At 51.8% G+C, this 11,365-nt stretch overlaps 1 protein-coding gene across 1 annotated transcript; it reads left to right on the forward strand.

Annotated features, from left to right (window-relative positions):
• The first annotated feature begins 294 nt into the window (after positions 1-294).
• NKX2-6 (NK2 homeobox 6) lies at positions 295-8,700 on the forward strand. The gene is made up of 2 exons (XM_069620175.1): positions 295-574; positions 8,057-8,700. Exons 1-2 carry the CDS (start codon positions 295-297, stop codon positions 8,659-8,661), a joined length of 885 nt encoding a protein of 294 aa, XP_069476276.1. The 3' UTR covers positions 8,662-8,700.
• Positions 8,701-11,365: the final 2,665 nt, after the last annotated feature.

The raw sequence follows: 11,365 nt of genomic DNA on the forward strand, positions 1-11,365 counted from the left end.
AACTTCCCAGGAGACCTGCTGCAGCGCCAGGCCCAGCGCTCCGCCACTCCCTGCCAGTAGGGCAGCAGGCACGGGGGATATTCAACGCAGCCACAGGTGCCCAGCTTCACGGGGCACTGCCCGGAGACCCGGCAGGTACACAGCTCTTCCCAGGAGACGCGCAGCCTCGCGGAGACACAGCTCCGGGAGACACCCGCCCGCCGCTGGATTTTCTGGGGCTCTCCCTCTGGACGGGGCCCCGCTCTGCCCCCCACCCGCCGCCGCGGCTCCCCCCCCCCCCGTCACGGCCCCAGGATGCTGCCCACCCCATTTTCCGTGAAGGATATCTTGCAGCTGGAGCAGCAGAGACAGCAGAGGGTGCGGGCTGTGGTGCAGCAGTGCTCCGGGGAGGACGCCACCGGGCAACCTCACGCCTGCATGCAGGACTCAGGCCGAACGTCACACGGAGCAGCCAAGAGAGCCTCCTTCAAGGTGGAGGGCGAGAGCTGGGGGGACGGGGGGGACTATGAACTGCTGAGGGGGGCCTGCCAATCCCCACTGGACGAGGAGATAGAGGCGGCCGAGCACAGGCAAGGTAGGTTATGCACAGAAGGACTTCACAGGGAATACTCACTGTGGGACAGACGCGTGGTCTTACTGTGTGAGTGAATGCAAATGACGCTTCACAGAGGATACTCACTGTGGGGCAGACGCGTGGTCTTACTGTGTGAGTGAATGCAAATGACACTTCACAGAGGATACTCACTGTGGGGCAGACGCGTGGTCTTACTGTGTGAGTGAATGCACATGACGTGTCAGGGTCGGACTGTATCCGGCGCCCAGGAAAAAGTGGCCCACCGTTGCAAATGACTGTTTGAATATTACTCAAGGGGGGGGGGGGGGTTGATACGGTGTGATGCAAATTGTGCATTTTAAAGAATATGTTAGCAGTAACCATGGTCAAACCCATTAGCTGCGCAGTGAATTATCTCATCAAACTGCCCCACATTGGCCAAGAAAATGCCCCACTTTGACGCCAAAAACGGCCCCACTCCAGCATTTTGTGCTTTTGGTTAGGGCATGGTCCTGTTGCCTTATAAACCGGTCCAGCCTGTTATGTGTCAGTGACATAATGTCGGTAATGTGAATAGTACAGAAATTAAATTTTCTTCCGGAAGTCAACTCTTTTTTCCCCCGGAAACAGTCAGGTTAACAGTTGTACATTTGAGGTGAAACACTAGTAATGAGAGTTGTGACTTTGAACACACGTGCTAAGCATAGCCAGGCCCATCTCTTGTGATTGCAGGGCGATGTTGTATGGGCCGGTCAATAAAGGCACGCATGTACGTACACGCGTGGCCGAAACCCCGCACACGAGCAGCTGCGTTACAGCAACAGCCTTGTGACCACTGGGGCAGCGGGTGAGCCCGTGGCTCGGGGTGACCCGGCGTGAAGTCAAGGTTGTAGGGGCAGAGTTCTATGATGTCGGTGTAGGTTCTATATAGGAGAGAGGGGGGCTCTGAATGTGAGCAGGTCCAGTCACCCGATAAATCCACCTCCGTGAATTGTAATTTGCGGGCAGGGTTTAACAACAATATAACTATTGGTTCCCGCACACTGTGGGCCCGATTCATGGAATAGTTTGCACCGTTCAAAGTGACTTTGCACTGCTGAAAAGTGACTTTGCACTGTCGACACAAACCCTGATTCGTGGAACTGTGCAATGTGTATTTTGGCAGTGTAAAGTCCGTGCAAAGTCATGTTGTTCTGCAAAAATGATTATGCACTGACTTTGTACAGACTTTGCACAACAAAAATACACTTTGCACATGTCCATGTCCGTATAGTCAGTGCACTCACTTTTCAGCAGTGCAAAGTCACATTGAACTGTGCACAAAAATACACGAATCAGGCCCTGTGTTCCTAAACCTGCCCGGGTCACTCAGAACCAACCAGACAAAACAAAAAAAAACACTGCATCTCCCTTGGCCTGTGGTGGGGGGGGCGTTGGGGGCTTGAAAAGCACACGTGCAGTGTCCATTCACAGTCACATCTGCTGGAGAAAATGTCTTGGATTTGTGAAGCAGTGAGCACAGAGTATAAAACAATTGAAACAGTAAGCCGAAACTCTAGCAAACTTTGCATCACGTAATTATTGGAAACTCCAGGGTCCTGATTTACAAAAATGTTTAAATATGGGAATGTGCCTTTGAAAACATGTTCGCAAATCAGGACGTAAGTATTATTTATCGCACTCACACACACACACTCTGGAAGGGGGTAGAGATCGTTCTAATAAACCAAGTTAGGCTGAAACCCGCCAGTGAGTTATTTATTTATTTATGTATTTATTTATTTATGTATTTATTTATTTTGCTGTAACTCATGAGTAGTCAGCAAAAACGCCCGTGAGGTCCGAATGCTCAATGATACGTTCGGTGCCGCACCCGCAGCCTACATCCCCTTTAATGTATTTGCTATTGGGGTGAACAGCGTGGTGTGGTGGGAGTCCGGCGTGGGGCACTCCACAAGCACCCGATGTTATGGTTTGCGCTCGCATAGTCTACGTGCACTCATGCACCTTGGTGTGTGTGTGTGGGGGGGACACCGGTGTTGGGTAGGGCCCGTCCTCCCAACGTGCAGCGCTTCAGCACAGCCCTGCGCCACTTCAGAAACGTTTAGAGCATCGGGGGAACATTATTGTTATGCCACGGGCGCCCAGGGGAAAGTGCACTGATGTGTGTGAGTGCACTCCAGGCGGGAAGTGTGAAGGCCGGTAATGATGTAAACACCGCGGGTAATTGTGGCCAAGCGGGATCGAGGATCAATGCGAACGGAACCCGAGGCCCCCCGCAGAGTAAAGGATCGCCGAGATGTTTACAGCGCATGTGTCAAAACAACGCACTGATGGCGAAGTTAAACGCAGTGGGTGCTCCGTGCGCAATTTCACACCAAAGGCGCTAAACAGGCGCCCGCCGCATCGCTGGATTCTGATGAACAAACACCAGCGGGCGAATTTTCACCAGAATTGGTGAAGGCGTTTCTCGTTCGCGTGGCCGTGCGGGGCAAAGGGGACACAGCCCGCGCCTGGGTCCAATATGTATCGTAAAAAACTTTCCCGGGAAAGTCCACATGCCTCCCGTAGCAGCAGTGCACGGTGAAATGTCGCCATGATGAGCAGGCATTGCAGAATACCACCGGGTGTTGGGCCTGCGCCTAAACCCCACTTTGTACGAGCCCAAGATACACGGGGAGGCATGCGAACTCCGCTCCTCTCACCCAGTCATTGCACTCTGTACAGCAGGTTTATTCGAGGGGGGGCCATGGCCCCCATCCCAACCCCCCCTCCAGCTGTGGCATGGATGTCGCCCTTGTTTGGTGTCGTAATGTAGACCCTTGTGTGTTCTGCCTTTAGTCACAGGACTCACGCAGACACACGAGGGCATTTACCACTCGCGCCGTAAGTGGCCGATACACCCGGGAAGCGTTTCATTCAGGATGTCAATGGGGGAGCAAATCTAAATGGCCGCCCCCCCCCACCCCACCCCGCGGCCTGGAAAATACAGACTGCCGAACGTTCATGAACTGCCGTGCGCTTAAAATAGCATATTAATAAGTATTATTCGCAGTAATATTGTTATATTTTTAACATGTAGTGCCTACGTTGTGATTCCCCTGGCTTCTCTGCGCTGTCACAATAGGTGGCATTATTCTCCAGCACTGTGATACTCAATCCATGATCCCGAATGGGTAAAGGATGAGCACGCCGTGCTGAGAAGATGGAGACCTGTGTCTGGCGGTGACCCGGAAGTTCCGGGAGGATGGTTCAGAAACGCGTTTGTCTTGAGAAAAGGGCAGGGCCGACCGGCACGTGCTTAGACGCCGAAATCCTCCACGAAGAGCGATGCAAGGAAGCAGAGTCAAGCGCTAAACCCACCAAGCTATCTGCATGTGAGACCATTCTCTGTTGCTATTTCCGGTGCGTGCGAACCGCCGTTCTCCCTGCTCGGCCTCTGGACCTCGAATTACTGGCGCTTTTTCTCATGTTAAGTGGCGCGCAAGGGTCTAGCTTGCGCGTTTATGGGTATTTTTGCTCAGGAATGCAAGGAGGGACACATTTCTTGGGTGGAGGGGAGCACGATCTGCTGGATTGACAGGCCTCTGGCCGGCGAGTTTGCCACTTTGCAAACGCCAGGGCCACACAGCACACGCGGCTGCTGTCCCGCAAAGGCGGGGCCGTTGAAAGGGCATGTTAGGGACCCCCGGGCCATTAGCCTTCACGGGGCCAACGCACGCGGTGCTGCGCATTCCCTCCGCAGTGTGAGCGAGCTAAGGCTCCCACAGGCAATTTTAAAAGATGGGACATTTTGGAGAAATTAGCCGTAAATGGTGTGTACGGATGAGTTTTAAAGTTAAAAGGAGGCAGGTGACGTGTTGGACACGCGACAGCATCTGCTGTACACATATATGCTATATTATTTAAGCCTGGATTGTTAATTTGGCTAAAATAATAATAATACAGTACATACTAAACCCCCTTTCTGAATATTTCAATACATTGCTAATTGTAGTTTTATCGAGTTAACAAAGTAGACTATGATCGGCACAGGTGCAACTCCCAAAAGTTCGTCGAACTATTCCTATCAATTCTTCTGCTTCCAGGATCGCAGGCAGGGAAAAGTTCGGGAGGCGCAGTACGAATGCGCCAGGACCGCAGCTTCTATTGCGCGCGAGCCTCTGGCGCGTCGGGTGCGCGGATTTTATCCTCTTTGGGTTAATCCGTTAATCCGTGAAAACGAAATTCGTAGCCGGGTGGTTTTAGAAGTCTGGTTCGCCCACTGCACAGATGTCCCCAACCTTGGTGTGTAATCCGTGGGGCCCTGGCACCTGCGCATGCGCACAGGAGTCCAGGGCGCAGATACATGATGGCCATGGCAATCAGCAGACAGCCGCGGCAGAAGCGCCCCCTCACCATGCGGCGTCCCACCTGCACCCTTGCACCCCAGTAGCTGCCCGGGGTCCGCCCCGGGCTCCTGGCTTCTTATCGAACATGCTCGATGCCGTCTTGGAAGCCTCGCGCTTGTTCTGTACCTTGTACTGTGTGATAACATGAAGTCTCCCGTAAAAGTATCACGGTACATTGTTGGGTAAAATGTTGTCACCATTAATAAATAGTTTCACTCTCAGGAATCACATTTCGATCCCCGCCCTGACCCCCTCCCAATCACCAATTCGTAATTCAGGCACGAGCTACGTCATCTGTTAATAATGTCGCGTCCTAGCAGCCCTGTGTTCTGATTTACAACGAAGACACTTGAATTTGGGCACGTTTCAGTCACTGTGTATGCGTGTGGGTGCATGCCTGGGGGTAGCACTTTCAGTCACTGTGTATGCGTGTGTGTACGTGCCTGTGGGTAGCACTTTTCAGTCACTGTGTATGCGTGTGGGTGCATGCCTGTGGGTAGCACTTTTCAGTCACTGTGTATGCGTGTGTGTTCATGCCTGTGGGTAGCACTTTTCAGTCACTGTGTGTGTGCACATGCCTGTGGGTAGCACCTTTCAGTCACTGTGGGTGTGTGTGTGTGTGTACATGCCTGTGGGTAGCACTTTTCAGTCACTGTGTGTGTGTGTGTGTGTGTGTGTGTGTGTGGGTGTGTGTGTGTACATGCCTGTGGGTAGCACTTTTCAGTCACTGTGTGTGTGTGCGTGTGTGTGTGTGTGCATACATGCCTGTGAGTTGCACTTTTCAGTCAGTGTGTATGGCTGTACATGCCCGTGGGTGATCTTGCTAATATGTAATGTATACTTGTGTGTGCATGAATTGTGCATGTGAGTGGATGGGTGCTCATGTTATGTGCCCACGCTTGAATAGGCACGCGAGTATATACGCAGGCATGTATTTCTATATACATATGTGTCCTACCTTTGTATGGATTAATTAAGGTACGTGTCTAGGTATGTGCTTATCAGTAGCCGTTTGAATATATGCCTTTATGCGTGAATGTGCTTATCATTAACGCACGTGCATGTATGCGTGTAGTATAATTGTATGTACATGCACATGCAAGTATTGTGTAGCTCTATTTTTTGTTGGAAGTCATGCATTTAAATATGTGTGTGAATATATATTCATGGATTATGTATGTTGTTTATTTATGTGACCATGTATGAACGTATATATGTATTTTATGTGTGTGTGTGTTTTCGGAAATCAATAGTTCTCAAATCACTACTGCTTGTGCAATAAAAATAATTCACAGATACGACATCACTCTTCTGAACTATGCAGTCCAGTCATGGGGAATCCACAAACGAAAATTAGCTCATTGGACATCATAATTAGTCCTGATTCTCAAACTTTTTTTTTACCAAATCAAATCAGGGGGTGTCCCCCAGCATCTCAAAGTGGCTGTTCCACCTTCTATCTAATCACCAATGCCCGAAACTGTAGCAAATCAGGGGGTGTCCCCCAGCATCTCAAAGTGGCTGTTCCACCTTCTATCTAATCACCAATGCCCGAAACTGTAGCAAATCTGGGGGTGTCCCCCAGCATCTCAAAGTGGCTGTTCCACCTTCTATCTAATCACCAATGCCCAAAACTGTAGCAAATCTGGGGGTGTCCCCCAGCATCTCAAAGTGGCTGTTCCACCTTCTATCTAATCACCAATGCCTGTAACTGTAGCAAATCTGGGGCTGTCCCCCGGCATCTCAGAGTCACTCTTCCCCCTTGAATCTAACCACCAATGCTCGAAACTCTTCCACCTTCCATCTGATCAGCACATCTGGAGGTGTCCTAGAGCATTCCAGATGTTGTCGTCCACCTTATATATGACCTCCGGTACTATGACTAGTAAATCTCGAGGTGCCTGGAGCACGCCTCAGGTGCCCTTGAGTACACCTTTTTGGATCACGTGTGCACGTGAGCATCTTAAAGACTGTCCAGGCAGCTCCCGATTGGCTGCCATTTGGGGCTCAGTGAATCAGTGATGAGTTAGCAGGGGCAGACCAGACATGCTCATGCCATCTCCTGATTAATCCAGCGAACACCTGTGAGAATCCAGTCTCTTGATTCCCAACCATGACAGTCACTTTGAATAATGAGTACTCAACACATGATCCACTCCTGCTCACAAAGACACCCTTGGCTGTATGTTGTGAGGTGGGCAGTGCAAGGTGCGACTGTGACTTATTTATTTATTTAAATGTATAGAGCCTGCAAACAGCCAAGAGGCATCGAGGCGCTGTTACAAGTAAATAACTTAGTTATAGGAAGCATACATCAAGGTCCCTGTTGCTTAAACAGCAACCTGCCTTCACAGAAAAAGTAGCAAACTGCACCACAAACAATAAGTGATTTCCTGCATTCGCGCTGCACTGAAGGAAACATATTAACGTCATGTTCTAGGCAATTGTTTTGGCAGATCGTGCATGTCAATTTCGTATTTCAACCATTGAGAATTCTAGAGAGTTTCAAACACGTGTTGTCCAATGTGGCCCCTTCGGAGCAAGAGTGACTTAACAAACCATTCCCCCTTCGGCCTCGTGTTTTAAGTCACCATATACCACTGATGTCTTAAAGGACCAGGGGTCATTGTTATATATCCTCTAAAATAATGCATGCATTAAGGTATGTATGTGTGCATGCTACATGTATGTGCCATTCATGCTGTGATGTGTTGTTAGTCATGCTCTGATCCATTTGACTGAAATGTGAGTTTCTATGTGTGTTAAAGTGAGTAACCATGGACATATGGATGCATTTAGGTATGTAGTAAGTTTATGTGTACTTTGTGCATTGCTGTGTTCGTGTGTTTATATATGTATGCATTCATGAACTGCATCGTTCATGTATGCATTTAGCTATTCAGTTATGCATGTTGGTGTAATAATTGATTGTTTTGTGCGTTCTCGAGTTCTATGTTGTAGCGGTGTGTGTGGCATCAGGCATGCATGCATGCCTCTGCCCAGCTGTGTTCTAATGCTGCAAGACGTGTACGCACGCTCTGGTGCATTGCTTTTGGTATCGTTGTGGCATTGGCCGGTTTCCCTGTTAATCGCCCGTCTCCTTCCCTTTCAGAGCGCCCCCTGGCGGCCGCCGAGGAGGAGGGGGAGGGCCCGGACAGCAGCCCGGCCAGGCCCGCTGCCCAGCGGCCGCGGCGGAAGCCCCGCGTGCTCTTCTCGCAGGCGCAGGTCTTCGAGCTGGAGCGGCGCTTCAAGCAGCAGCGCTACCTGTCGGCCCCGGAGCGGGAGCAGCTGGCCAGCCACCTCAAGCTCACCTCCACGCAGGTCAAGATCTGGTTCCAGAACCGCCGCTACAAGTGCAAGCGGCAGCGGCAGGACAAGAGCCTGGAGCTGGCCGCCGGCCACCCGCTGCAGCCGCCGCCGCCGCCGCGCAGGGTGGCAGTGCCAGTGTTGGTGCGAGACGGCAAGCCCTGCCTGGCCGGCTCCCAGGCCTACGCCGCCCCCTACAACCTCGCCGTCGGCCCCTACTCCTACAACAGCTACTACAGCAGCTACGGCGCCGGCCCCTACAGCGCCAGCTACAATTACTCCGGGGTGCCCCCGGGCTCCACGAATGCGGCCCCGTCCACCACACAGCTGCTGAACCTGGGCATGGCCGGCGCCGCGCAGAGCCAGCAGGGACACTTGGGGGCCAGTCTGCAGGGGATCCGGGCCTGGTGACAGGCGACTGGCAGAAGGGAGCAGGGCGGCGTGCAGCCTCTGCCACATCAGTGCCCCGTGGCACTGTGACTTCCACCGAGAAAAGGTGGCCGCTCCGTGGCGGAGCTCATCCCGGTGAACCGGGCAGCGGGCTGTGGACTCTCTACAGGGATATGGGCAGCCAGAACCGCTCGCTGTGCCTCCTGCACCGCCTGCCCTCGTCCCTGGCACGGCCTGCGACGCCACACTACACGGTACCCACCCACAAGGAGACTGGTGAACTGGGCAGCGGGCTATGGACTCTACAGGGATATGGGCAATCGAAACCGCTCACTGTGCCTCCTGCACCGCCTGCCCTCATGCCTGGCACGGCCTGCGACGCCACACTACACGGTACCCACCCACAAGGAGACTGGTGAACTGGACAGCGGGCTGTGGACTCTCTACAGGGATATGGGCAGCCAGAACCGCTCGCTGTGCCTCCTGCACCGCCTGCCCTCATGCCTGGCACGGCCTGCGACGCCACACTACACGGTACCCACCCACAAGGAGACTGGTGAACTGGACAGCTGGCTGTCGACTCTCTACAGGAATATGGGCAGCCAGAACCGCTCGCTGTGTCTCCTGCACCGCCCGCCCTCATGCCTGGCACGGCCTGCGACGCCACACTAGAAGTTACCCACCCACAAGGAGACCGGTGAACTGGGCTGCGGGCTATGGTCTCTACAGGGATATGGGCAGACTAAACGGCCTCCTGCACAGCTTGCCACTGAGGCCTGGCAGGTCCTGTGACACCCCTCACGCCCCCACAAACACTAGAAGTTACCCATCATCGAGGGGACTGGTGACCTGGACAGCGGTTATGGAATGGTCGCGGGGAAAGGAGCAGCCCCTACCCCTAGAACTCGAGCAGCCGCTGAGTGCCCCACCCACCCGATGCCAGGCCCACCAGCAGGGGCACTGACCCTGGCGAGTCAGGGATGTGAACGGCGCGTGTCTCCCGAACATCCATTCGCCAAGTGACCACCTGGAGGGGCATGCAGAACTCTTTCGAGGATGGAATTCCGTGTGCAAACATCACTTACCAGTATTTACCCGCTGTGCCCCCGCTACACCCTGCCCATGGGCGCTGCCAATCGCGGCATTCCCCAATATTGAGGGGACAGGTTCTTCTTGGTAATATGTGCCGCCTGTAGCCCCGACTGTTACCGCGCCACACCTCACTGGGCCACGCCCCTCTGCAGGAAGTGTGAGCCCAATGCACGTGGCCTCAAGTGCACGCACTTTAAGAAGCACTGCGCTTTCCCACCTTGTTTGGAATGATCCAATGTCACTTTCCAAATAACACTTTTGTAATGTTCGAATACGTCTTTCTAATGCTCGACTAATTATTCGTTGTGTACTTTTAACCAGTGTATGGAGATATGTAATTAGCCTGTTCGCATTCCAGCTGAAAGTCTTTGAAAGTAAATTGGTCAATTATCCAACAGCCTGCACTTTTCCCATTGTTTCTACAGTACCCAACCGAGCCATGTGCTAAACGGCAGCATCAGTGGGACCGGATATCCGGGCTTTCACTCAGTAAAGCGAAGTCATCGCGAAGCTGACGATATCAAGATTGCGAAGAGAAATAACCCATCATCCGCTCGATACAGCGCTTAGATCGTCAAAACACGACTGTGGCGCTTGCAAAATGTTGTCGATTTTTGGAAATCAAGTGTTTTCTATGTATTTTACCTCAAAGAGACCTACCACACCACCCAATAAATAAATATTAATCTGACGGGAACATGGACGACGAAGCGTCGAATACTCTGTTCGATTTTCTAAGGCCTCGAGCCCCATGATCCGCTGTACGGAACACATGCGGGCGCCGTGTGTCATTGCTCGTGTGTTCATAGTCACACACGTCTGCTCGACTGTTATTCGCAAACTAACCCGGCCTGAATCGCAAAGCGAAATCGTCAATGGATTTTTCCCATTCAAAAGCGCCTCGTGAATCAGGATTCAAAAGCGCTTTGTGAATCAGGATTCAAAAGCGCTTTGTGAATCAGGCCCATTGATGGAAAAAAAACCTAAACGAATGAAGTGACAAAAAGAGGGGGGACGCTTAAAATGTTCGCAAACGAATCGAAATGGGGCATGGGACTTTACAAATTCACTTCCAGGATGTACATGTTCTCATGTTTTCTTTTACAGATGTATAATACGTTCATATATATATATATATATATATATATATATATATATATATATATATATATATATATATATATATATATATATATATAGAGAGAGAGAGAGAGAGAGAGAGAGAGAGAGAGAGAGAGAGAGAGAGAGAGGGAGAGAGACGATTAAGCTCTTTTAGAGTGAAGCACCTCGGCATATGGACCAGCTCCCCTCCACCTGAGACATCCGATTGCCATCTTTTGCTTGGAATAAAAGGTCTCCCGGAGCGGGGGTCCTCACCTGTGGCTCGTTGCATTGTGTGTGTGTGTGGGGGGGTGGGGGGGGGGGGGTGCTGTCATGTATTTCCTAATCTCGTGGCCTTGTGTTGGAGCTCGGCGTCCCAGTTTGCCTCCGAGTTTCTGGGACAGTTTAAGACGCGTTCAGATCATAGAACGATTGGACATTGCTGAGTGGGTCAACGTCGCGGTGCGAGAGCGTGGCCAAAGCATTAGTGTAATATCCTGACCCGAGCGTTGCCTTCCAAGGACACCATGTA

This window comes from Ambystoma mexicanum, chromosome 10 (assembly GCF_040938575.1).
Source record: "Ambystoma mexicanum isolate Mex_15411 chromosome 10, UKY_AmexF1_1, whole genome shotgun sequence".
Taxonomy (NCBI): Eukaryota; Metazoa; Chordata; class Amphibia; order Caudata; family Ambystomatidae; genus Ambystoma; species Ambystoma mexicanum.

Bases quoted from the DNA above. Each gene is read 5' to 3' on its own strand.
- NKX2-6 (XM_069620175.1), top strand. From the start codon at position 295: ATGCTGCCCACCCCATTTTCCGTGAAGGATATCTTGCAGCTGGAGCAG. The intron at 575-8,056 runs GTAGGTTATGCA...CTTCCCTTTCAG, and splicing joins GGCGGCCGAGCACAGGCAAG to AGCGCCCCCTGGCGGCCGCC.